The following is a 27,150-nucleotide window of genomic DNA, read 5'->3' on the forward strand; positions in this document are numbered from 1 at the left end:
AGATAGGTAAGTCATATATATTTCTTTCTATCTTGTAATTCATTAATATAACTATCTATTGAGTGAACCTTTTATTTAAATGCTTTTTCGATTTTTAGATTTGGATTGTCTAACCAAGGATATTATCATTGGAAAATAGACTTCATTTTGTGGAAACTCCGATTTTGTGATAAGTAAATAGATTTTACCAAACCATAACTTTTGCATATGTCTCTAGAGCATGACTTCTTGTTGATTTTTCTTTATGTATGAATTTCAGGTCTTTGTCAGAGATTTTGAATCACGTGGATTGACTCACAAAATTTCACTTTTGGAGGAGTAGTTATGCTTGTAGCAAATATTTGTTAACCATTTGTTTGTTGCTGATGTTTATGCAGTGTTAGGATTTTTGTTTTGCTCTATGTTTTTGTTTATGATAATTAGCCTTGTGGATTATTAGTTTTTGTTTAGTCAAAAAGTTATTGTACTTATTGATTACGAGTGCTTAATGTTTCAATACAAATTAGGAGGATTATGTTATTTTCTTGCGTATTAATGTAAAATGCGAAACCGTATAAGATATTGGACGATTGCTCTAGTGAAAATAGGGTTAACTTTGGAATCATATGGGAAAAACATGGTGGTTTGGGTACGGGGTCTAGTGTAAAGGGGTCGAGTACAAGATCTAAGTTCATAACTTACCCACCCGGATCCGATCACTCCTACTTTACATCAGAGATGGATTCGTTTTCTATTTGTTTTATTTTGTTTATGACATGTTTAAACATGTTAAGTTGTACAGGTCAAACATGCCATTTGTGTCAACACATCACATTTAAAAATATTTAAGTCTATACATGTCTAAACACAATTTTACCTATTTATATGCTGGAATTCTTTTCTTAGACGTGCTAAGCATGTCATATTGGGTGACCTGTAGTAAATATGCTGTGCTTGGGTTTCAAAATTACAACAAGATTAATAAACTCCTATTCAAGCTAGACTTAATTTGGGATGACTTTATCACTATATATATACAAAAATTGTTGGTCCAAGTATGATTGGATCACTAAGGGGTTATCTGTTTAAATTTGTTTCTGTTCCTTGTAGCACAAATTTTTGTTCTTTTGTTTAAGGGGAAAAAAAAAGAACATAAATGCATTTGTTTATACTTTTGTTGTTCGTGAACAGATTTGGAACATAAACAAGAAGTAGAAAAAACTTATTTCTTGTTCCTGGGAATAATTCTGAGAAACACTTCTTCTTCTTTTTTCTCATTTTTCTTTTTCTTTTTTCTTCTTTTTTGTTCTTTGGCCAGTCGCCGGCCATGGCTGATGACCGACGATCGGTTGTCAAGGGTTGGCGACCTCACCAGAGCATTGCCGGCCCCCAGCGAGGCCGAGCTCGCCTAGACAATGGCGAGGCTTGGCCTTGCCAGGGGCCAACGGGCCTCGCCGTGACTGGGCGAGGCCGTTGGCCCTCGTTAGCCGGTCGCTAGCCATGGTTGAGGCTGGCGATCGGCCAAAAGGAAGAAAGCAAAAAAAAAAAAAGGAAAATAAAATAAAAATATTAAAAATTAATAAAACAAAAAAATTATACAAGTTTACCAAACGTGTTTCTATTTTTTTTTTTCTATTCTAGGAACATAAATTTTGTGCAATTACCAAATGTGTTCTTCTATTCAAAAATTGTTCTTGGGAACATAAAGAGAAAAAACTATTTATGTTCCGGAAAACAATTTTTGAACAGAAATGTTACCAAACGCGCCCTAATATGTCAAAGAGGGTTGAGTGGGGTCCCTTGAGAAAAGTATCTTCCTTCGAAAGCTTTTTAAAAGTGCTCATTGTATCCTGAGGGCAAGCTTATAGAAAAAGATTTGCACACCTTAGGGCTAACATCAAATCCGCAAGTTCCCTTTCACTAATTACTAATTCGCTTGCCCCTGTTTAAACTTTGAACTCGAAAATGAATTTCAAGGAAATTATAACATAAAATTCATTTAGCATAACCCATCATCGCTATCTCCAACTTAAATCTGAATTTCTTACGGAAGAAATTGAACCTACAACCGCTGATACTGGAGTTGAAAGTATGAGAATGCTAGGTTATTAGAACAATCCAATTCTGCATGACTAATCATACTGTGATTTTTTAAAACCTTTTATAGAATGTTTTCATTTCATCATTAGCACCTTAACATTGCATTTTTTTTTTTCAATTTGAAGGAATTATTTTGTGTAAAGGGGCAAGCCATTATTGACCTAATATATGGATTGACTCAACAACCTTGACTAGGCAAACATTTTGGAAGAAGGTGATGACAAAATGGCCCAGATGAAGTGTCTCTTGAGCTGAGAGAAGATATGTGGATGTGATAGTATGCAAAGAAAAACGAAGACAAAAACCGATCAGAAAAAGAGAGGGAAATAATAACGTACAGAGACTGATTTATATAATTGACCGACCAAATATGATAATTATCATTAACACTAGGTTTGGAAAGAGTGATTAAAAAGAAAAGAACGGGCATAGACAATTATGATAGGAAAAAGGGAAAGGAGAATTGATTTATAATTGATAGGAAAAACGAAAGTTATTGTTATGTTTTTTGTTATTTTGAATTTTATTTTTACATTAGAATTCAAATATTATTTATATTTAATTATTTATAATTTTAAGAAGTTTGTTATTGGAGTAAAATAGTTTTTATATCATGGATATATCGCCTCTATCACACCTTCCCCATGTGATATTATAATCTAGATCATATCCATTTTTATCCAACTTTATTCTTTCTTAGATAAGAACCAAACATAAGATAAATTTTATCTTATAATGATTTTTATCCTAACAAACAAACATAGCCTAAGGGTCTATTTGTTTCACTTAAAAAAATTCAGAAAATTATTTTCCTTATTTCAGGTGTTTGGTTCGCTTAGAAAAATGAGTTAACGAAAAATTATTTTCCTACCAAAGCTTAAATTCAAGAAAAATATTTCCATTTTGAAAACATTTTTTCAAAATGTTTTCCTAGTATTAGCTATTAGGTAGGGTCTCTAATTAATAAAACGTTTATTCTTATAGACATACATATATTTTCATAACAAAAAATATGAATTTTTAATTACTTTTTGTTATTTATGTTGTCTTTTTGTTTTTTCTTTTCTTTTCCTTTCTACTTCTTCCTCCACCAACGGTGTGCCTTGGCGACCGGCCATGATGCGAGCCAACAAGCTCGAGGCTTGAGGCTTGGCTAATTTAGGTGAGCTGAGCTTGCCCAGGCCGCCGAGCTTGGGGCTTGCCAAATCCTAGCAAGCTCATGACTCGGCCAAGGCCAACGAGCTCGTAGCTTGCTAGATCTAGGCAAGCTCGGGGCCTGTCCAATCTTAGTGAGCTCAAGCTTGTCTATGTCTATTACTGGCTAGTCGCAGCAAAGTAAGGGAAAAAGAAAATGAAAGAAAAGAAAAAAGAAAAAAAATTAAAAATTCGATTTTTTTTAAAGTTATGAGATTGAAGTTTTTCAATGAGATCCAACTATCAGAATATATTTTGGATCATATATTACTAAATAAAGGAAAATTGTCAAGGATGTATCCAGCCTTTAATAATTCCAACTTAGGACTTCATTTTCTCATCCGATGACTTTCTAGAATAAGCCATCGCCACCCATTCAGCAAGGCCATACTTCCGGACATATCCATCTCGGACGCACTGGCCAGCACTTTACGGGAACATACAGAGATTTTGTTCGATTTTGCTTTCTCCCTATCCACCTCCGCTTCGTCGCTGCCCGCGGCACCGCGCCCTCCTCCCGGCCCCACGCTCCTCCCTCTTAAGTAGCTTCGTGATTGGAGGCCATTCTCGTTCACATTAGCATCGACACTGACACCGACACCGACCCGCACGAACATAGACATCTCGCACAGACTTCCTCTGCAGGAACTACGTACTCTGATGGCTTCTCCGTAAGGATCTCTCGCGATCTTGCGCTTTCGTTCTCTTTCCTGCGAAATTCGTGCCATTGTTTCTATTTTTGACGATCCCTTGCTTGGTTTTTCGTTTCGATTCTGTTGCAGCGCCGTGGTAGAGAACTTGCCTCCTTCGTTGAACTCCAGCGCCGAGCAACCTCCTCTTTTCGATGGAACGACGAAGTTCGATTCTTCTCTTATTCTTTTCTTTCTTTTTTTTTTTGGTCGTTGACCGTCGTTCGAGTCGATTCAGTGCGATTAATGATTAAATCGTTGAACAAGAGATTGTCGTATCGTCTGATTATGTTTGTATTCTCCGAATTGTCTGAAGGTTGTACACCTGTTATACATGCCCATTTGCTCAGCGTGTCTGGATCGCGAGGAACTATAAGGTGAGTTCATTCTCTGTGATCTTGTGAAATTTAACAATATTAAGCGTCCTTTAGTTCATTTTGATTGGGTTCGTGATTAGTTTCTGAAATGGGATTGTGTTTCCGAGATCAGGGACTGCAGGACAAGATTAAGTTAGTTCCTCTTATTCTTGAGGACAGGCCTGCTTGGTACAAGGAAAAAGTCTACTCCGTGAATAAGGTGATTCTTCTTTCGCTTGTCTTTAGCCTGTCACCGGCTGTTTTAATTCTTGCTGTGCGTTTCAAGTTAGTAGCCCGGATTTTTGCTGAAACTGATTGTCAAAGCCCAAATTGGATTAATTTAGGATTCCAAGCGATTGCTGCTGGATTCCGGATTTTAAAGATTGGCTCAATTGTGATTTTTATTTCAGAAAGTTTAGACTCTTAAGGGTAGCTGATTTTAGTTTATAGGAACTAAATTGGCCTTTTCACCTTTAAAATTAAAAGAATAATGTTTAGCCAGTATTGATTTGATGGGTACATTTTGTTTTTCTACCGCTGTAACTTACGATTAGGTCCCGGCATTGGAGCACAACGGGAAAATCATTGGAGAGAGCCTAGACCTCATCAAATACGTGGACAGCAACTTTGAAGGGCCTTCTCTTTTCCCTGATGTGAGCACTGGATAGCAAATGTGTATTTCTTTTTTCTGCGGCTTGCACATAACAACATAACTGAGTGGCCTCTTGTTGTTGCTAGGATCCTGAAAAGAAGAAGTTTGTTGAAGAACTGTGGTCTTATGTTGATGAATTCATAAAGATAGTCTACACTTCATTCAAGGGAGAAGGACCAAAGAATGTGGTAAGTACTCTGAGCACTTTCTTTGATGATAGGTATCTCCATTACCATTATTGAACTTCATCTTCTGTGTCAGGTCCTGCTTTCGATCATTTGGAGAGTGCTCTTGGCAAATTTGAGGATGGACCATTCTTTCTCGGCCAATTCAGTGGGGTATGTTGGCATTCTCGCATTTGATAAGGGGCTCTTCACTTGGTTTTCCTTTTCTAGATGGGTTAAACAAAGAGATCCATGCACTTCATATGATGTGCAAACCAATCTTGGAAAAAGAAATTTGGCCTGATATGTGGCTATCAAGATGTAATTCTTTCTGTGCTTGACTATTTTGTGATTTCAGGTGGACATTGCCTACATCACATTTGTTGAAAAGATTCAGATCTTCTTATCTGAAGCATTTAAGTATGACATCACTGCAGGCAGACCTAAGCTAGCAGCATGGATTGAGGTATGGGAAGTAATCTAGTCTCTGGCCAATGCTTGTTTTAAGTTCATTTCCGTTCCATTTTGGACAAAATTCTTTCTTCCCACGAACAAAAGAAAGCCAAATTCCAAGATTGATGCTGAGTAAAATGGTGAATCAGCGATAATAGTTTCAGGATAGTGTCTAGAGCAAACCTTTGGCCATGTTGAACCATTGTAGCGTGGAAGCATGTCTCCGGAGAGATTATTACCTGCGGAGAGGCAATTGTTATCTAAAGTCATCAAACGTGCTGTGTGGGATTTTCATTAATAGTCTCCATAGTTTTCTTGTAGAACCATCTATAGAATAAGAGAGTCCTCATTCTCCACCGACCTCCACATCGTTCACTGTTGTGGTGACTACGTTTTCTATGTAAATCGCATCCTCTCATGAGAGGAAAACATGAATAAGTTACCTTTAGAGACCAATTAGTCTTACAGAACCTTGGAATCTAGTGTGCTTATACTACTTGGACAACGAAGGTCATATTGTTACTAGATGCAGATTAAGCAGCTCTGCTCAATTTCATCTTGCTCAAAAGAATATTATGCATTGACGTTTCCTCTCACATCATCCCATGCAGGAAATGAACAAGATCGATGCTTACAAGCAGACAAAGACTGATCCTAAAGAACTTGTTGAATTCTACAAGAAGCGCTTCACTGTAATGCTTCTTACCCAGATTCAATTTCATGTCATGAATTTTTCTGAACAACTTTCTTTTCTCTCTCAGCTCCAGTGAGATTGTTTCTAGTCGCTAATCAGTTTTTTTTAATTCAAATGCAGGCTCAGCAGTAAATGGAGTCATGACCATGCTAGGCTATATATGAAGTAATAAGGGGAGTAAGAAGAGTTGAATGGCTTGATAATTGTTATACCTTATTTTGATGTTTCTCTAAGGCTAGTTGTGTTGTGTCTCCGCTCTAGATGCAGCGATGCTTCTTTTACAGCTTGGAAATGTAATAGGGATAGTACTTGAAATTTCACAAATAAAACAGATCATTTACGACTCCTTTGCATTACAGTCTATCTTCTTATTGATGTTTCTTTTTGATGGGAAAACAGTAACAATTCAAATAATATCAAATTAACGCAGTGGAATAAAATAATCTCCCCTCTTGTGTAAACCTAATAGGAATTGATATAGTAGAGTAAAATAAATATCAAGCACACAAACACAAGACGGTTTTTACATGGAAAACCTCCTCGATGTGAGGAGATCAAAACCATGGGACCGAGTCCACCCAAAAATCTTAATTCTCAAAGGCTGCCTTCTGGATTCGCATCGGAGGAGTCCCCCCTGGCTGGAGAATAGAGAAAGTATTCAATGACCTGGGGAAAAGGTTGGGAAAGGTTATTGAAGTTCAACTCGACTCAATAAATCATGCTCAGAACAAAGGAGGCAGAGTAAGAGTTGAGATCGACTTAACATTACCGTTGAAAGCGGGAGCTGTTCTAGATATAGGCAATAAATGTCTCTGGGTGGAGTTTAAATATGAGCGGCTCCCCCACTACTGCTTCTCATGCGGAAGGATAGGACACTATGCCACTGACTACCTCGAATTTCCATATGCAACATCACCCTGGGCATTGAACAAAAAAGGGTCATATGGACCATGGTTGAAGGCAGAAACCAGCGACCACAGCCCTTATTGGGATGCTTTCTACGGGAAAATAGAGGAGTTTGTAGTGGAAGATACTGTACCTGATCCACCAACAGAACCGAGGGAGAAGAATTACACCGAGCAAGAGTTGCCAAATGATATGCAACTTGTAGTCTGCAGCAAAAAGAGATCAGAAAGCAGCTCACCACAGACAATAAACCCAGCAAAAGCTCCTAATGCAGTAGAAGTTGGAGACCGTGGAAAACAGGTAATGAGCATTGAACTCAAAATCCATTAGTATTAAAGGTTGGTAAAAGCAGCAAGAAGACAATGAAAGTTCAAAAGGCAAAAAAACAGAAATGCATGCCGAGATATCATCCCTCATCCCGGATGATGTAGACCTTCGAGACCCCGGTGAATTTGATACAAGAAGGACATGATTGGGCTTTGGTGGCTAGCCCTAATAAGCCACCACAAAAGCCATGAAAATTGTGAGTTGAATTGTCGGGGCTGGGTAACCCCGACAATCCAGAGTTAAGAGCTATTAATGCTCGTGAAAGGCCCAACATAGTTTTTCTTATGGAAACGAAAAATAAAACAACCAGGGTGGAAAAGATTTGCAAAAAGCTTCAGTTTCAACAACTTTATCTAGTGGATCCGACAGGAACAACGGGGGGATTGGCAATTATGTGGCATGAGGAACTAAACTTAAAGGTGCAAAACAGCTCACAACACTTCCTTGATGTACAGTGCACAGATCCTGAAAGTAAAAAGATAATGCAGATTACCTTCCTCCACGCATCTACTGACTTTGGAGAGAGGATGGAGTTATGGCAACAGTTGGGAATCCTCAAACCTTCAGGCTCCATTCCCTGGATCTGCATGGGAGATTTCAATGAGATTCTATATATATGGGAGAAAATTGGGAAAAAGGAGGCAGACAATCGAAGAATCGTAGCTTTCAGAAATATGATTAATGACTTATCCCTGATGGATGTAGAAAGCCACGGATGCACTTTTACATGGGCTAATAACAGGGAGGGAGATGAGCTGGTAAAAAAGAGACTCGATCGAGTACTATGTAATCTGGAATGGAGGGTTACCTTTCATGAAGCAGAAGTCCAGGCGCTCCCTGCTATAGGATCAGACCACGGTCCCCTCATCCTTCGCCTGTATCCTCTAGTACACAAAAGGAAAAAACAGTTCAAATTGGAAACCTTCTGGATGGATCATGCAGAATTTCAGGAAGTTATTAGGCAAGTCTGGGAAGATACTTCAACTCCACAGCACATCTTTGCAGAAAAATTAGGGAGAACATCGAAAGAATTAACGAAGTGGAGCAAAGAAAAGTTTTCAAATGCTTATTCTCAGATCAAAGAGCTTAACCAAGCTTTACAAGATATCACTAATCAAAAAGCTCAGCACACAAGTAGACAGAAAGTGCAGAATATTATTAGCCAAATAGCAGCATTGAGAAGACAGGAAGAACAATTCTGGGGGATGAGGTCACGTATCAAATGGCTACATTGGGGAGACCAAAACACCAGTTTTTTCCATGCCACGACAATCCAAAGGCGACACCAAAATCGTATTACAATGTTGCAATTAGAGGAAAATCGATGGTGCAGGGAGCCGGCAACAATAAAACAACATATTATAGCTTTCTATGAAAACCTGTATAGCTCTGAGGGACAAAGACACTACCAACCGATCTTAGAACAATGCCCATCACCAATCACAGAGAGGATGAATGCAGATCTGGTGGCAATACCACTATTGGAAGAAATCAAGGAAGCAGTGTTCCAATTGGGAGCTCTCAAGGCTCCAGGACCAGATGGATTCAATGGAGCCTTCTATCAAAAATCATGGGCAACTATAAAAACTGACCTGCTGCAACTTGTACTGGAGTTCTTTCAAACAGGGGTGCTTGACCACAAGCTAAACCAGACACATATTGTGTTGATCCCGAAAGTAAAAGGCCCGAGACAATTAGTCAATACAGGCCCATCCCGTGTAACTTCAGCTACAAAATTATTTCCAAAATATTAGCAAACGAGACTCAAAAAATGGTTGCCACTTATCATTGAACCGGAGCAGGAGCCTTCGTCTCGAGGCGGCAAATACTGAGACAACATCTTTATTGTCCAGAAATTCTGCATCAGCTGCGAATAACCAAAAGGAAGACAAAACATCAGGCAATTGTAAAGCTTGATATGCAGAAAGCATATGACCGCATAGAATGGGACTTCGTGAGGGATCTAATGCTGCATATGGGATTCGATGCCAAATGGGTCTCCCTAATTATGCAATGCATAACAACAGTTACTTTCAGCTTAAAGATCAATGGTGAACCAACCTCTTTCTTCCATCCATCGAGGGGTCTCAGACAAGGCGATCCCCTCTCACCCTATATCTTCATCCCGATATCCAATGTCTTAACTCGGATGTTGAAGAAAGCATTAGCGAAGGTACACTCAAAGGAATACGGGTAAATAAACATTGCCCTCAGCTTTCACATTTGATGTTTGCCGATGATGTTATATGTTTCTAGATGGGACTCTTACAGAATGCCAGAACCTTGCCCTCATATTAACCCAATACTGCTATGCAACGGGACAATCAGTAAATTTGAATAAATCAGGGGTTTATTTTAGTGGACATTGCCCATAAATTGACACACAACCTGGCCACACAATTGTGAGTCCCTATACTAAAGAAAACAGGTCAATACTTGGGCATACCTACTGAGTGGGGACAATCCAAAAAATCGATGTTTTCGTGGATCCTGGATAGAGTAAACTCCAAGTTAGCGGGATGGAAAGAAAAAATGCTTACAAAGGCTGGTAAGGAAGTGCTAATAAAGAGTGTGGTGCAATCCCTACCTACCTATGCCATGTCCATATTTCAGCTGCCTGTTTCGATTTGCCGAGCTATAGAGCAACGGATTGCGTCTTTTTGGTGGCAGAACGGTGATGCGAAAAGAGGCCTGCATTGGAAAAACTGGGAAATGTTAAAAACTAGAAAAGATGTAGGCGGCATGGGCTTTAAGGATTTGATTACCTTCAATCGAGCCATGCTAGGTAAATAGGCCTGGCGTCTAGTTTCCTCTCCTTCAGATCTATGGTGCAAAATGATTAAAGGGATTTATTTCCCTCATGGAGATCTATGGAACGCGTCCAAGGGCAATCGACCATCATGGGGCTGGCGTAGCTTAATGCTTAGCAGAGATACCATCAAAAGCAATGTTAAATGGTCAGTAGGGGATGGGAAATCAATTCGCATAAGAGAAGACAGGTGGTTATCACAAGGCACAATAGGTGGAACAGCAAACCACACAGAGCCTAAACTTGTGTCCGGGCGATCAATCCGAATCCGAGAGAATGGAAAAAGCAACTAATTGACAATCATTATGAAGAAAAAATTGCAAATGAAATTGTAGCAATTCCCTACATCAAAGCAACCAATGCAAGACACACTAATATGGACGGGCGGTGGTTCGACAATATTCTGTCAAGAGCGGATATAATGAAGCAAGAAAATCACTAGCCACACAGATCGTAACCGGCCATCATGTTCCTTTCAACCGCCACGAACCTTGTGGACACAAATTTGGAGTCTTGATGTGCCTCCAAGGTTCGCTTCTTCATCCGGAGCCTATGCCAAAACGCCCTCCCGACGAAGGAAAACCTATATAGAAGAAAATTGTAAGCGACCCACAATGCCCGGTGTGCGGTTCGAGTATGGAAACTACAGAGCACTTGCTGTTTCTTTGTAAATGGACAAAGCGAGTATGGCAAGACCCGGTTTTTGAGCAGATCAGGCCAAACAACAGCATCAATCGCACGGATCAGTGGCTTCTAACAGCTTTCCGAAGAGATCAGAACTTACCCGCTCGTGAACTCATTAGTCTGATCCTGTGGAACATCTGGAAGGCGAGAAACAACCGGATCTTCCGAGCAAAGGAACCCCAACCAGCAGATCTGCTATTAATAGCAAAGGAACAACAGTACACGCTCAGCACGGGTAGATCGACAAAAGGCGAGCAAGATCTCAATCAAAACTCACCCGCACATTGGAGGCCTCCGGAAGGGCAAAACCTGAAGTTGAATGTAGATGCGTCGTGGAGACCCGGAGATTTCCTCTGCTCTGTCGCCGGTATAGCACGAGATGCAGCTGGTAGGGTGCTCGACGGCTTCGCGGCAACAGCTAGGGTTTCCTCGGCAGCTGAAGCGAAAGCTCAAGCAATTCTTCACGGGATTTCGTTTCTGCACAAACTCAAGCCGAACCACGTGCGAGATCTTGGAAGTCCAACTGGAAGCTACTTCATAGAAAGCGATGCTGCTGCAAAGAGAAATGGTCATGGGCCGGGCCGCACATACATGGGACCTTAAAGAAATTGTTCACAGGTGTAAGCATGGGCTTCAGCGGGACAATGCCTTCACGGTGATTTATAGCCCACGAGAAACCAATGCAGCAGCGGATTGGATTGCTCGACACCATCGACAAAACACCCTCCCACGTAATTGGGTGTCTTCCCCCCCTCTCCCCCTATGGAATATATTATGTGCAGATCTTTCCCCTTCTGTGGTTTGTAAGACTTCTCTTAATTAAGTAATAGTCACTTCTATTTTGACCAAAAAAAAAAAAAACGTGGACAGCAACTTTGAAGGGCCTTCTCTTTTCCCTGATGTGAGCACTGGATAGCAAATGTGCATTTCTTTTTTCTGCGGCTTGCACGTAACAACATAACTAAGTGGCCTCTCGTTGTTGCTAGGATCCTGAAAAGAAGAAGTTTGGTGAAGAACTGTGGTCTTATGTTGATGAATCATGAAGATAGTCTACACTTCATTCAAGGGAGAAGGACCAAAAGAATGTGGTAAGTACTCCGAGCGCTTTCTTTGATGATAGGTGTCTCCATTACCATTATTGAACTTCATCTTCTGTGTCAGGTCCTGCTTTCGATCATTTGGAGAGTGGTCTTGGCAAATTTGAGGATGGACCATTCTTTCTCGGTCAATTCAGTGGGCTATGTTGGCATTCTCGCATTTGATAAGGGGCTCTTCAGCGGTTCTTCTTTCTCTTGATAGGTTAAACAAGAAATCCGTTGATCCACGCAATTCATATGATGTGCAAACCAATCTTGGAAAAAGAAATTTTGCCTGATATGTGGCTATCAAGATGTAATTCTTTTTGGGCTTGTCTATTATTTAGGGTCTAATATTGTGATTTCAGGTGGACATTGCCTACATCACATTTGTTGAAAGATTCCAAATCTTCTTACCTGAAGCATTTAAGTATGACATCACTGCTGGCAGACCTAAGCTAGCAGCATGGATTGAGGTATGGGAAGGAATCTTTTCTCTGGCCAGTGCTTGTTTTAAGTTTAATTTCTTTTCCATTTTGGACACAAATTCTTTCTTCCAATGATCAACAGAAAGCTAAATTTCAAGATTGATTCTGAGTAAAATGGTGAATTAGTTATAGTAGTTTCAGGAGAGTGTCTAAAGCTAAACTTTGGCCTTGTTGAACCATTGTAGTGTGGGAGCATGTCTCTGGGGAGATTATAACCTGCAGTGAGGCAATCGTTATTTGAAGTCATCAAACATGCTTAGTGGGATTTTCATTAATAGTCTTCATCGTTTTCTTGTAGAGCCATATATAGAATTAGAGAGTCCTCATTCTCCACCAACCTTCAAATCATTCACTGGTTGTGGGGATCATATTTTAAATGCATCCTCTCTTGAGAGGAAAACACGAATAAGTTACCTTTAGAGACATTAATTCTACAGACAACATGGCAGGATTGCGGATGCGGTGTGTGCCTTTTGCAAGTCGACGCCAGATTCTATTGATCATTTGTTTTTTGGATGTAGCACTACAGCCAGGTTAGCATTCCTGTGGGCGGCTAGATGTAACCTCCCTTGGCGTAACAGGACTTGGGCTGACAACCTTAGCTAGGCTCTGAAATTCCTTCCCGGTAAGGATTTCTATCACTCCATCACCCGGTTTTCCTTTGGAGCTCTCTGCCACCTTATTTGGAAATACAGGAATGAGATTATGTTTAGAAATTACACCTTCACGGTTCTAGCTCTGAAGAATCACTTGATTAAAGTGGTTAAGGATAAGGCGCTGACTTTCACTAATGTTGAAGACAATCCAAGAAATAGGAGGCTTCAACGCACATGGGGGATTGACCCTTGTATTTTCTATTCCTCCTCTGTACTTCCTTAGCATTTGTGCTATCCGGTTTTTTGTGCTAGGTGCGCCGTTGCTGTGTGTTGTTGCTACCGTGGAATCTCTCATTGCAGCTTGTGGACGGGGTTCTTTAATCCCGGGTTTTGGGCTTCGGTTGCCTCTGTTTGGCTGGCTGGTCGCCTTCTTTTGTATTGGTCCTACTGTTGGTTGTGACCGTCGTTGTGTGACCGTGCCTTCTTGCTCTTCTGCCTTGTAGGCTTCTGTTTTTCTTCTTTCGGTACCCTTCCACTCAGTATGCCTTGTTCATTTTGAGTGTAAGCTTTGGTGCCTTTTGCTTGTACATATTGGCTCAGCTTAATACAATTACCTTTCACCAAAAAAAAATTCTACAAACAACCTTGGGATCTAGTGTGCTTATACTACTTGGACAATGAAAGGTCATATTGTTACTAGTTGCAGACTCAGCAGCTCTTCTCAATTTCATCCTTGCTCAAAACCATATAATGCATTGATATATCCTCTTACATCGTCCCATGCAGGAAATGAACAAGATCGACGCTTACAAGCAGACAAAGACTGATCCTATAGAACTTGTTGAACACTACAAGAAGCGCTTCACAGTAATGCTTCCAACCCAGACTCAAACTCATGTCACGAATTTTTCTGAACAACTTTCTTTCCTCTCTCAGCGCCAGTGAGTTTGTTTCTATTCGGTAATCAGTTTTTTCTTCAAATGCAGGCTTAGCAGTAATTGGAGTCATGACCATGCCAGGCTATGTATGAAAGGAATAAGGGGAGTAATGAAAGAGGTGAACGGCTTGATAGTTGATATACCTTCTTTCAATGTATCCTTGAGACTAGTTGTGTTGTGTATCTGCTTTAGATGCAGCAGTGCCTCTTTTACAGCTTGAAAATACTATCGGGGTATTAATTATGTAATCGATCAAAGACTACTTGAAAACGGCTCTTTTGCTTAGAAATGAAATGTTCCAAATGTTCTTGGAAATTCTTGCTCCCATTGGACCATTTGTATCTATATAAATTAGGATCCCGATTCACGGCTCTCTTGGTTCGAGAAATAAAAATAAGAGGATTGAACCATTTCTTCTGTCATTCTATCAGTCTCTTCCTTTTGTGTATGGCATCGCCACTCCGTTTGGCAGCATCCTCTAATTTGGAACTTAATTTGAAAGCCATATTTTGACCCTGGACGTTTTCAGGATGCTCCTAATAACCAACGAATGGCAAGTGCTTTTCCTTGTGTGGATCCTATTTCAATGGGAACTTGATGAGTTGATCCGCCTACACGTCTTGCTTTTACTGCTATATTGGGAGTTACTCCATGTATTGCTTCTCTTTTTTTGGACAGAATAGGCAAACCCTTTTTTTCTTTTGATATCTTCGGGATGATAAAATTCATTTTGAAAAAATGGATGTATAAGAAACAACAGAATTAAGAATTTCGGATTATACCGAGGAAAAGAAAAAAGAAAATGAGAAAAAAAAAAGAGGAAGAAAAAAAGAGAAGAATACAAAAGACAAGAGAAAGCACGAATAGAAATAGCGCAAACCTAGGATAGAGTTTTATCTGCTCAAGCAATAAGAGGATCTCTATTAATAACCCAATTTTTTCTTAGAAAATATATTCTATTCCCTTAAGTGATAATAGCTAAAAATATAGCCCGTATGTTATTATTTCAATTTCCTGAGTGGTCAAGTAGCAAATATGTCGTGGTTGCAGGAGTCTATCCATCGCATATAGGCTTTAAGGACATCGTAGCATAACCATTGAGGTGATGTTAGGACCTAAAAGATCGAATGGAAGGATACATAGACAAGTAAATCCCTTATGAATTACAACCCTTAAAGGGATTATCGTTCAAAGGGAAGTAGACTACTCAAGACAATTCATTTATGTAGTAATTAAATTTCGCATTTTCGAATACTTTGTGATAAGGTCCTTCTTCATATTGATGTTTCTCTGGTTTTTCCCTGGCTTCCTCTCATCAAAGCTGCTAGACTATGCTGGCTATTCCTCATGTTTGCGCATCTTGAGGCTTATTGACTTAGATAGAAGAAGCTGTGCATTGAAGAAAAAAGAAGACGAAGCTGTTGTTATAATAGAACTGTTAAAAGTACTGAGAGATATGAGTGTTTAATTTGGTTTGTGGCATTTTTCTGAGAGAAGCGGTCCTTAGAACAATTATAAGTATTGCCCGCTAAATGAGAGTATGGTTCATCCGTTTTTGTTCTGGCTTTTCTTTCTTAAAGAATGTTGTCAGACTTCGCTGGGTATATATAAATCTAACCCTTTCATACCCGTGGCATTTACTGTTACTCTGAATATTCAATTCAATAATTCAGAATTGGACAAACGATACAAAACAACATCAATATATCTTACTATAAATACAGAAAAGGTCGAAAGCCAATGCATAAAGACGTCATTTTCCGAGTAGAGGAAAATTTCTTGAGCTGATTAGTAGTGATGATGCCTTGTTAGTTAAGGTGTTATGTTTTCGTCACCTATATATTAGTGGCGACGATGTCTTATTATTCAAGACAAGTTCTAACCAATGATGATAAATTTATGCATATCGGTGAGCTACTATGTGGTAATTGCGTGTCATGAGATTTGTATGTTTGATGCGGGAATATCATGCTCTAAGGATCAGCTCTCAAGTTTGATTTGTTTTTCATTGATCGAACCAGCCCACTCCTTATTTATGCTGGCAAAGACCAATTTCGGCTACAACGTAATAATTGTATTCAAGTTGAAGTTGTCAATTATGTGGAGAGGTAATAAATAGTTATCAATTTCGTGGGCATCAATCAATTACCTCATTGGCAATTTAAAGCATTTTGTCAATTCTAAGGCTACTATTTGATTACCAAACAATCGAACGGTGTTAAGGTCAGTCTTCATCGTTGTTTAATAACCTTTTGTGACGACAGTTCAGCTTGCAAGATTGGTGTACGATTTAGAGAGTCCTACTAGGTTTCAATGCATTTTAGGTCTCTTAATTCACAGCTTTTTGTGAGTCTTTATTGTGGCATTACTTTTAAGAGTCACAATTAGGTGAATTCCCCAAGAGTCTGTTCGGTTTCAAGGAACTTGAAAAGACTCCTCTTTTGTTTAGTTTCTTTAGAGGTGGAGGTGTAATCTTCAATGTAGAAGATGATAATTTGAGTATATGAATATATGAGAATATCCTCTATGAGCGAATATCTTTGAAGAATGGATTACTCCTATCCTAGTTTCTAGTTTCTTTATCCTTAGAAAGTGAATTACTTTTTGGTGGTGGGCCAAATAGACCTTTGTCCTAGGCTAGTGGTTTGTTCTTTAGGCTCTCGTGATGAGTTTCGTCTATTCTTAAGTTCTTTATTCATTCTTTAAGCCTTGGTAGTGAACTTCGTCTATCTTGCTCTTTATCCTTTGTTGGTGGTTCATCTTTAATTTTTTGGTGGGGCTTGTATTCATATCACGCATTTACATAACCCATTGACACTATCCCTTGTACGCTCTGATTTATCCGTGCTTCCCTCGACATCACTCGAAATAACACTTGCCCTTGCAACCGCATCAATGTTTATCCATGTGCATTTGATTATGGAATTATATGTACCTCAAAACATTTATTTTATGGCACATGTGATTATGGTCGTTTTATATGTCGTGTGAATTATGTCTTAAATGGCTTGAAATAAATGAATGATTGGTATCCTCTAAATGATATTTGATATTACTTGTTGATTATTACTATGATGTGTTCTAGGGTCGAGTGGTGAGTAGATCTCCATTTTAGACCTAGAGTTTTCATTTATTGAGTTTAGGCTCATCCCAAAATAACACACAGATTGGTTTGGGACATTTACATTAGTGCTTCCAAAAATCTCTTGAGAACTGTATAAGAGTGCTTAGAAAAAGTAGCAGTTTGCATTTTGTACTGGGGTATGATTGTGCACATGATTTGAGGTTAAATAAATTATTCATTCGATATTCAAATTGTATGGAAATTTTAGGCCATGAAATTGAGACCCCACCTTTGAACTAACCACAAACCTTTCCACGGGGACCTATCTTAAACACTGTAAGTTGTATTTTTGTATTAGGTCAAATAAGGGCCAGTATTTTCTCGGTTCTTCCATGCTCATCTACTTTGGTGGGATTTAGCACCTTCAACATGTACTGATCTCCAGTTGATCTAGTGTAATCCTCTAGAATAGGAAATCTGAAGGCTAGAACAAATAGATATTTTGAAGAGCTAGACGAGGTGAATAATGAGGGCAATTAGACTGCAATAGTTCCTAAAGATGGCGGGTCAGACTTCACAAAATTGTGCTAACTCTGTTTGTAAGGATGGATTTTTCCTTACCCATTTGAAATTTGGTTTGTAAAACGAAGAAATGGGTTCAGAAGGAGGTGGCTTTGCTTTCAAAGAAGTGGGTTTATGTTTTGGGGATGGCAATGCAGAAGGCTGTGGAGGAATATAGTATTTGGGTGTTGAGTAAGATACCAAATATCAGTACTTACCACCTTCTTCTCCAAGGGAGCCGATGGTAGTGTCAACATCTTCCCATTTTTGGAAAAATTATTGCTTAGATGAGCGAGATTTTTTTCTTCTTTTCCTTTGAACGCTTGTAATCCTTTTCTTCTGGAGGGGCTGGCTAGAATTTGCTCTGGTAGTATAGATTCCAAAAGCAATGACCTGCATGAGGATCTTTAAGATAGACAAGAGGATGCCGCTCAAGGTTGAAAGAGTATTTCGAGCCTTTTTGCTTCACTATCTTCTTTCGAAATGTATGAGTGCATCATTAAAATGGTACAAAAGATAGAGGAAGAAGGGTTTTATTCCTTTACTTTGAATGATCGAATTTAATAAAGACACCGCCATCCTTCTTCTTGGTGGATTTGAACTCTAAAGACAAGATAGATGTAACATTTTGGTGGAGCTTCTCATAGTTATCACCTAGTTACCTAAAAGAAGCTTAAATAACTTTGAGCAAGGAATTTGCCTTGGCACATGGTGGCAAAAAGTTGTTATCCTCTAAAACAAAAAGAGCATCCTCTACTCCCTGAAGAGTCAGATCAAGAGCATATCCTTGGGGAAAAGTTACTACAATAAGGTTGAAAGTCCGGGGGAGCTCTAGTAATTTGCAATTGGACTATCAAAGTAGTGAGCGAACAAGGGTCTCAAAGAGCCATTGTTGACACCTAAATTTTATTGCATAGAGAATTATGGATTTATTTTCAAGCCTTACAATATATATATATATATATATATATATATATTAATTGCATAGCATATAATTTTAGGTGCATTTATTCATTATTATTATTGCATTTGCTGGATGGATTTGACTTGATGGTTCGGAGCCCATTATTTTCTGATAACCAAAAATTAACTTATAAGAATTGGCAATTGGATATTTTTTGGTGATATGGCGAGGATTTATAGTATATTCATGCAATCTATTCATATATCCTCGGAAATTGCAAATGTGACAGTGAGATATTATGAGTTCGTTTTTGCAAGATTTGGAATTTGGGAAAATTCTATTACAATCTTGAACTTTTGGTAATATGTGATAAAAATCGGTGGAGAATATTCATTTTTTTTTTTTTTGGGCATAGTCCAACGTGGAAAGATACAAAGGAAATCGAACAAGGCTAGAAGAGATGTTGAAAATAAAAAGAAATATTGCATGAGGTTATAGGCAAGCAAAGGGGATCTTCGTGCATGGAAGTGTGAATCTAAAAAAAGAAATGGTTAATACATTGAAAACCCCCAAACTTGTACACTTGTGAAAAATTTACCCAAAATTATTTTTTTGACCATAAAAAACCCAAAACTGGTACATTTATGATAAATTTACCTCTAAATTGGTACATTTATGACAAAATTACCCCAAACTAATTTATTTAACCGCCAAAAACTCCAAGCTGGTACATTTGTGACAAACAAATCAATACTACAAACAAATCACAAAAATTGTAAACTATGACAAACGGGGAGTAAAATCTCAAACTAATATATACTAGTCAACTGTTATATGCCATTCAACTTAATAATTTGAAAGTAAAATTTAACGGAAACTAACATGGGGTAAATTTGTCACAAGTATACAAGTTTAGGGGTTTTTGGTAATCAAAAAATTAGTTTAGGGTAAATTTATCACAGATGTACCAGTTTAGGGTTTTTTAGGGTATTAACTCAAAAAGAAATAAAATATTCACCACTGGTGCTGCTGGCGGTGAGCTTCTCCCCCTAACGCAAGGGGAGGCGTTCGATTCTCGAGCGTCACATGGTGACTTACCCGGTGACACGTGTGTGGTGACTATACCTCTCGTTACCCTGGGCCTTTTGGGCTATCCGTGTTGCAGACGGTGCGCGGATTCCTCGGGCCAAAAAAAAAAAAAAAAAAAATCTATAAAGGCCTTAGTCCTTCGCATATAAAACTGCTCGCATACGGACGAAGGGAGGGAGGTTTTATTTTTAAAAAGGTCAATAGTCAACAAAAAGGGGGAAGGAGGGGCGGAGACTAGACTGAAAGAGACTTTTCTTTGTCTCTTTTTCAAAAGGTCAACAAAAGCAATTTTTCCATTTATATCACAGATATAAAAAAAAAATCTTATTATCTCTATCACACCTTCATGATGGGATATTTTAATCTAGATTATAACCATTTATATCCAACGTTATTCAATTTTAGATAAGAATCAAACATAAAATAAGATAAATTTGATCTTATCATGATTTTTATCCTAACAAATGAACATAGCCTAAGATTTTGTTAGTTTCACTTAAAAACAAAATTTCAGAAAATTATTTTCCTTATTTGAGGCCTTTGATTCGCTTAGAAAAATAAGTTAATGAAAAATGTTTTTCTAATAGCTAGAAAATGTTTATTTTCCTACAAAGCTTAAATTCAGGAAAAAAATTTCATTTTTAAAAAAACTGGAAAACGTTTTCAAAATGTATTCCTAGTATTAGCTATTAGGTAGGGTCTTAGATTAATCAAAAGTTTATAAAAAAAAAATATGAATGTTTAATTACTTTTTTATATTTAACAATTTTTTGATTTTTTTTCTTTTTTTCCTTTCTCATTCTTCCTTCGCCAATGGCGTGCCTTGGTGATCGGCCATGACGTGAGCCAACAAGCTTGAGGCTCGGCTGATCTAGGCGAGCTCGAGCTCGGCTAAGCCTCAAGCTTGCCTACGTTGCTAAGCTTGGGGCTTGCAAATGCTAGTGAGCTCATGGCTTAGCTAAGGCCAACGAGCTCATAGCTTGCCTAGATCTAGGCGAGCTCGAGGCCCGCTCGATCTTGGTGAGCTCAAGTTTGCCTATGACCATTGTTGGCTAGTCGCAGTGAAGGAAAGGGAAAAAGAAAATGAAAAAAAGAAGAAAAACATTAAAAAATTTGAATTTTTTTAAAGTCATGAGATTGAATTTTTCAATGGGATCCAAATATCATAATATGTTTTCGATCATATATTAGTAAATAAAGGAAAATTAATCATATTACTATAAAATACTTTACTAAAAAACATTTTCCTTATTATTGAGTTTTTTGTTGAAATAAAAGTACCCTAACACTTTCAGATCTTGAATTGTCAAAGATGTATCCAGCCTTTAATAATTCCAACTTATGACTTCATTTTGTCATCCGATGACTTTCTAGGATAAGCCATCGTCACCCATTTGGCAAGGCCATACTTCCGGACATATCCATCTCGGATGCACCGGCTAGCACTTCACGGGAACATACAGATCTGACGGAAACGATGACGTCATCACTCACCGTTTCGTCACTGCTCGCGACATCGCTCCTCATCCTGTCCCCATGCTTCCTCCCTCTTAAATAGCTTCGTGATTGGAGGCCATTCTCCTTCACATCGACACCGACACCGACACCGACCCACACGAACATAGGCATCTCGCAGACTTCCTCTGCAGGAACTCCGTACTCTGATGGCTTCTCCGTAAGGATCTCTCGCGATCTTGCGCTTTCGCTCTCTTTCCTGCGAAATTCGAGTCATTGTTTCTATTTTTTTTACGATCCCTTGCTTGCTCTTTCGTTTCGATTCTGTCGCAGCGCCGCGGTAGAGAACTTGCCTCCTCCGTTGAACTCCAGCGCCGAGCAACCTCCTCTTTTCGATGGAACAACGAAGTTCGATTCTCTCTTCTTTTCTTTTCTTTTCTTTTTTTTTTTTGGGTCCTTGAGCGTCGTTCGAGTGGATTCAGTGTGATTTCTGATTGTCGCATTGTCTGATTTCGTTTGTATTCTCCGAATTGTCTGAAGGTTGTACACCTGTTACACATGCCCATTTGCTCAGCGCGTCTGGATCACGAGGAACTATAAGGTGAGTTCATTATCTGTGATCGTGTGAAATTTGACAAAACTCAACCGTCCTTGAGGTCTTTTTGATTGGGTCCGTGATTAGTTTCTGAAATGGGATTGTATTTCCGAGATGCAGGGACTGCAGGACAAGATTAAATTAGTTCCACTCAATCTTCAGGACAGGCCTGCTTGGTACAAGGAGAAAGTCTACCCCATGAATAAGGTGATTCTTCTTTTGCTTGTCTTTGCCTGCCGCTGGCTGTTTTAATTCTTTCTGTGCGTTTCAAGTTAGCAGCCCAGATTGTCCGCTGGACACTGATTGTCAAAGCCCAAATTGGAGTAATTTAGGATTCCAACCGATTGCCGCTGGATTCTGGATTTTAAAGATCGGCTCCTTGTTTCACTAGTTTTCATGTATTCCAAAACCAAGCGTGGCTCAATTGTGATTTTTATTGTCGGAAGTTTTGACTTTTAAGGGTAGCTGAGTTTAGTTTATAGGAACTAAATTGGCCTTTTTGACCTATAAAATGAAAAGGATAAGTTTTAGCCATTATCGATTTGATGGGTACATTTTGCTTTTCTACTGCTGTAACTTACTCTTAGGTCCCAGCATTGGAGCACAACGGGAAAATCATTGGAGAGAGCCTAGACCTTGTCAAATACGTGGACAGCAACTTTGAAGGGCCTTCTCTTTTCCCTGAGGTGAGCACTGGATAGCAAATTTGCATTTCTTTTCTTGCACATAACAACATGACTAATTGGCTGCCCTTTGTAACTTAGGATCCTGAGAAGAAGAAGTTTGGTAAAGAACTGTGGTCTTATATTGATGAATTCATCAAGATAGTCTTCACTTCATTCAAGGGAGAAGGACCAAAAGAATGTGGTAAGTCCTCTAAGCACTTTCTTTGATGAGAGGTATCTCCGTTGCCATTATTTAACTTCATCTTCTGCATAAGGTCCTGCTTTCGATCATTTGGAGAGTGCTCTTGGCAAATTTGAGGATGGACCATTCTTTCTCGGCCAATTCAGTGGGGTATGTTGGCATTCTCGCATTTGATAAGGGGCTCTTCACTTGGTTTTCCTTTTCTAGATGGGTTAAACAAGAGATCCATGCACTTCATATGATGTGCAAACCAATCTTGGAAAAAGAAATTTGGCCTGATATGTGGCTATCAAGATGTAATTCTTTTTGTGGTTGACTATTATTTAGGGTCTAATTTTGTGATTTCAGGTGGATATTGCCTACATCCCATTTGTTGAAAGATTCCAAATCTTCTTATCTGAAGCATTTAAGTATGACATCACTGCTGGCAGACCTAAGCTAGCAGCATGGATTGAGGTATGGGAAGGAATCTTTTCTCTGGCCAATGCTTGTTTGAGTTTCATTTCTTTTCCATTTTGGACAGAAATTCTTTCTTCCCATTGACAACGGAAAGCTAAATTTCAAGATTGATTCTGAGTAAAATGGTGAATTAGTGATAATAGTTTCAGGATAGTGTCTAGAGCTAAACTTTGGCCTTGTTGAACCATTGTAGCATGGGAGCATGTCTCAGGGGAGATATAACGTACAGTGAGCCAATCGTTATTTGAAGTCATCAAACATGCTTAGTGGGATTTTCATTAATAATCTAGATAGCTTTCTTGTAGAGCCATGTATAGAATGAGAGTCTTCATTCTCCACTGACCTCCAAATCAATCACTGGTTGTGGGGATTATATTTTCTATGTAAATGCATCCTCTTTTGAGAGGGAAACATGAATAAGTTTCCTTTAGAGACCAATTAGTTTTACAGACAACACTGGAATCTAGTGTGCTTATCCTACTTGGACAATGAAGGTCATATTGTTACTAGATGCAGATTAAGCAACTCTGCTCAATTTCATCTTGCTCAAAAGAATATTATGCATTGACAAAGACTGATCATCCCATGCAGGAAATGAACAAGATCGATGCTTACAAGCAGACAAAGACTGATCCTAAAGAACTTGTTGAATTCTACAATAAGCGCTTCACTGTAATGCTTCTTACCCAGATTCAATTTCATGTCATGAATTTTTCTGACAACTTTCTTTTCTCTCTCAGCTCCAGTGAGATTGTTTCTAGTCGCTAATCAGTTTTTTATTCAAATGCAGGCTCAGCAGTAAATGGAGTCACGACCACGCTAGTGTCACGGCCCGAAAGAAGACCGATCCAAGAGGTTCCCAAGGGACGGCCGTGACTCATCCGTGGAGGACCTCCTGCTTTCACTCGGATTCCCATCAAGTCTTCTCCCCGAAGTTTCCAAGGGCGGGTGACACCGTCATTTTGCCTGATTCCAAAAGACTATCTTTATTTATGTCGGTAGCTAGTAGTTAGCATTTATGTCGGTAGTTGAGGCGGTGCGATCTCATCCGTCGGTTAAATTCTAGATTAACGGATGTAATCCGAAGACCTTGAGTATAAGAAGGGCGCCCTCTCCCTCATTTGTAACCATCCAACTATTTGAGCAATACAAAGCTCTTTTCTTTCCAGAGCCCCTCTCTCTAGAAACTTTCTCTCTCTACTACGATCCGACTAAAACTTTGGGTAAGCGAGCGAGTGAGTGTTGGATCAAGCAAGGCTTGGTTTGGGTGATCCAAAATAGCTCGAGTCACCGCGTGATCACGATCCCAATCGATTGGCCGTGACACTAGCCTATGTGTGAAGGAAGCAGAACTTTTTTGCCCTGCTCTTGCGGGCGTCGAAACCCATTCCTGAAACTACGCGTCCCCACCCCTTCCCCGTAACGAGAATGTAATTTCATCTCCCCCTTCCACATTGGAAGGGTGGTCACTGGGGCGAATCCCAGTGGTTATTGGCTTGATAGTTGATATACCTTCTTTTGATGTTTCTCTAAGGCTAGCTCTAGATGCAGCGTGCCCCCTTCACAGCTTGAAAATGCTATTGGGAAATTACTTGAAATTTCGTAAATAAAACAGTTCATTTTCGAATCATTTGTGTTACAGTCTGTCTTCATATCCTGGCTATTCCTGATGTTTGCGCATCTTAAGGCTTATTGACTTAGAAGAAGCTGATCGTTGAAGAAAAAAGAAGACGAAGCTGTTGTTACAATAGAACTGTTAAAAGTACTGAAAGATATAAGTGCCTAATTTGGGTTGCGGCATTTTTCTGAGAGAAGCGGCGGTTAGGGCAACTATAATTATTGCCCTCTAAATGAGATTATATTTCATTCTTTTTGGTTTTAGCTTTTCTTTAGAGTCCACACACGTGGCATTTACCGTTACTCTGAATATTCAATTCAAGAATTTAGAATTGGACAAACGATCCAAGACAACATCAACAATATCTTTTACTACAAATACAGACAAGGACGGATGCCAATGCATAAAGACGTCACTTTCCAGTCGAAGGAAAATCTCTTGAGCAGATTCGTGTGACTGTATCTCGTCAGTTGAGATGTATTTTCGTCCCCCTTATACTAGGGGCTGTGATGCCTCATTAATCGAGACGAGTTCTAGCTAGTGAAAATTAAAGAATATATACTCACCCTTGCATATCGGTGAGCTACTATGTAGAAATTGCACATCATGAGATTTGTATGTTTGAAGCAATAGTGTTAGACTCTATGGATCAGCTCTCAAGTTCGATTTGTTTTTCGTTGATCAAACCAACCCACTCCTTATTTATGCAGGTAAAAGACCAATTTCGGCTACAAGTTAATAATTATATTCCAGGTTGAAGTTGTCGATTATGTGGAGAGGTTATCAATTTCGTGGGCGTCAATCGATGACCTCATTGCCGATTCTTAGAAGTTTTCTGATCCACAAGAGCCACAAAGGAGAAAGTTGAGAGCATACTCACAAAATCAACTCATCCTATTAAAATAACAATGTAACTTTTCTAATGACATCATACTACAAGAAAGAGAGGGAAGTGTATAGAAAGCCATAGAGAGTATACATCATCTTGGGATTTACGAGTGCCGAATACCTCAAATGCCAAAATTTGATATGGATAGATATTTAAATACTAAAAATTTCAAAATGTACACTTAAATACTAGAATTGGAGAAAAAAATGGAAAGTGTCAATGGCGAGAAATTTCTTTCAAATGTGGCTTTTTTCGACGAGATTTTTTATTGACATGACAATTCTTTTAAAAGAAATTATCCATGTAGACACTAAGAATTAGCTAAATGACATCGTTTTTAGCACTTAAATGATCACTTTATGCAAAATTTGGCACTTAAATATTCACTTTTAAGTTTTAACCACAAGTGTCACTTAAATGATCACTTACACCATAACTAGACACTAGAGTAAGTTAAACAAAATTTTTTTTTTTTTGGCACTTAAGTGATTACATTTTGTAAAACTCGTTCATCTTTTAACAATGACTAACACTTAAGTGAACATGGAAGATGATGTCGTTTTATATAAGGATTGTTGAGTGGACATTCCAATGAGCCATGTAAACCTGTTTTATTATTAAGGCTTTGTTCGTTTTGCAGAAAACATGACGTTTCTGGAAAATAATTTCTAGGAAATCATTTTTTAGGAAAATGTAATTATTTTCCGATATTCGGTTGAAACTTGAACTTTGAGTGGAAAATATTTTCTACCGTTTGTTAACTAATTTAATTGTTTGGGAAAAATTATCAAAAAATTGAATTTTCATATTTTTAATTGACCAAAAAATTAGTTTTATTTTTTCATATTTTTTTTAAAATGAATTTTTAATTATTTGTATTTTTAAAAAATTGAAATTTTTATTATTTGTTATCTTTTCTTTCTTTTCCTTTTTCTTTTCCTTCCTCCTTCCTCCTCCTTCTTCCTCTGCTGTCGCAGGCTTGACGATGGTTGGTTGCCTAATGGCCAACCAAGACGCGATCACTAAATCCGACGAGCTTGAGGTTCGGTTGATCTCACCCGAGCTTGCCAGAGGTTCGCCGAGCTCTGGCAAGCCGCGAGCTCATTGGATCTAGTGGTGGAGCTTGAGCTCGCCTGGATTGAAAATGTGTTGGTGAAAAGAAGTAAGGTGGAAGAAGTTATGGAAAATGTTTTTCACTTTTCAAAAGTGGAAAACATTTTCCTTACTTTTAAATGTTGTTTTTTATTTTTCCAATGATGGAAAACATTTTCCTTGACTAATTTATTTTCCGTAAAACGAACACTGGAAAATTTGGAAAATGTTTTCCTAGAAGTTATTTTCTGTAAAATGAACGGGGCCTAAAATAATGTTATGTCGGATTTCCGGCAAGCTCGTCGGAGTTGGCACTTAAGTGTCCTAATTTAAAAAAAAAAAAAAGAAAAAAAGTGACACTTAAGTGTATATTTTGGAACTTTTGACACTTAAATGTTCACATGTATCAAGTTTTGACACTTGTGCATTTTAACTTGAGATTTACCATGCGA

At 38.7% G+C, this 27,150-nt stretch overlaps 2 protein-coding genes across 5 annotated transcripts; both read left to right on the forward strand.

The window, feature by feature from the left end:
- Positions 1-3,694: 3,694 nt before the first annotated feature.
- Positions 3,695-14,022, forward strand: LOC120290879 (glutathione S-transferase L3-like). Of its 4 annotated transcripts, none has more exons than XM_039307524.1 (10): positions 3,695-3,944; positions 4,056-4,130; positions 4,279-4,339; positions 4,452-4,538; positions 4,873-4,971; positions 5,057-5,162; positions 5,232-5,308; positions 5,493-5,600; positions 6,199-6,279; positions 6,402-6,637. In XM_039307524.1, the coding sequence occupies exons 1-10, from the start codon at positions 3,934-3,936 to the stop codon at positions 6,411-6,413; spliced, it is 717 nt and encodes a 238-aa protein (XP_039163458.1). In that variant the 5' UTR covers positions 3,695-3,933; the 3' UTR covers positions 6,414-6,637. The 4 variants fall into 4 exon arrangements, 3 of the variants coding, with proteins under 3 accessions (XP_039163458.1, XP_039163453.1, XP_039163456.1); XR_005548605.1 differs by having other exon boundaries at positions 3,697-3,944; positions 5,057-5,158; XM_039307519.1 differs by lacking the exons at positions 5,493-5,600; positions 6,199-6,279; positions 6,402-6,637 and adding exons at positions 12,452-12,559; positions 13,954-14,022 and having other exon boundaries at positions 5,057-5,158.
- Positions 14,023-21,239: 7,217 nt separating this feature from the next.
- LOC104436010 (glutathione S-transferase L3) lies at positions 21,240-24,267 on the forward strand. Its single transcript, XM_010048749.3, has 10 exons — positions 21,240-21,398; positions 21,512-21,586; positions 21,719-21,779; positions 21,894-21,980; positions 22,361-22,459; positions 22,538-22,640; positions 22,714-22,790; positions 22,989-23,096; positions 23,691-23,771; positions 23,890-24,267. The coding sequence occupies exons 1-10, from the start codon at positions 21,388-21,390 to the stop codon at positions 23,899-23,901; spliced, it is 714 nt and encodes a 237-aa protein (XP_010047051.1). The 5' UTR covers positions 21,240-21,387; the 3' UTR covers positions 23,902-24,267.
- The last annotated feature ends 2,883 nt before the right edge of the window (positions 24,268-27,150 follow it).

This window comes from Eucalyptus grandis, chromosome 1, assembly GCF_016545825.1.
Source record: "Eucalyptus grandis isolate ANBG69807.140 chromosome 1, ASM1654582v1, whole genome shotgun sequence".
Lineage (NCBI taxonomy): Eukaryota > Viridiplantae > Streptophyta > Magnoliopsida > Myrtales > Myrtaceae > Eucalyptus > Eucalyptus grandis.

What these genes read in the sequence shown, in the direction of transcription:
- LOC120290879 (XM_039307524.1), top strand. An exon ending in CTTTTCGATGGAACGACGAA is followed by an intron (nt 4,131 to 4,278) that starts GTTCGATTCTTC and finishes AATTGTCTGAAG; the next exon opens with GTTGTACACCTGTTATACAT. An exon ending in GGCCTTCTCTTTTCCCTGAT is followed by an intron (nt 4,972 to 5,056) that starts GTGAGCACTGGA and finishes TGTTGTTGCTAG; the next exon opens with GATCCTGAAAAGAAGAAGTT.
- LOC104436010 (XM_010048749.3), top strand. An exon ending in GGATCACGAGGAACTATAAG is followed by an intron (nt 21,780 to 21,893) that starts GTGAGTTCATTA and finishes TCCGAGATGCAG; the next exon opens with GGACTGCAGGACAAGATTAA. An exon ending in TTCTCGGCCAATTCAGTGGG is followed by an intron (nt 22,791 to 22,988) that starts GTATGTTGGCAT and finishes TTGTGATTTCAG; the next exon opens with GTGGATATTGCCTACATCCC.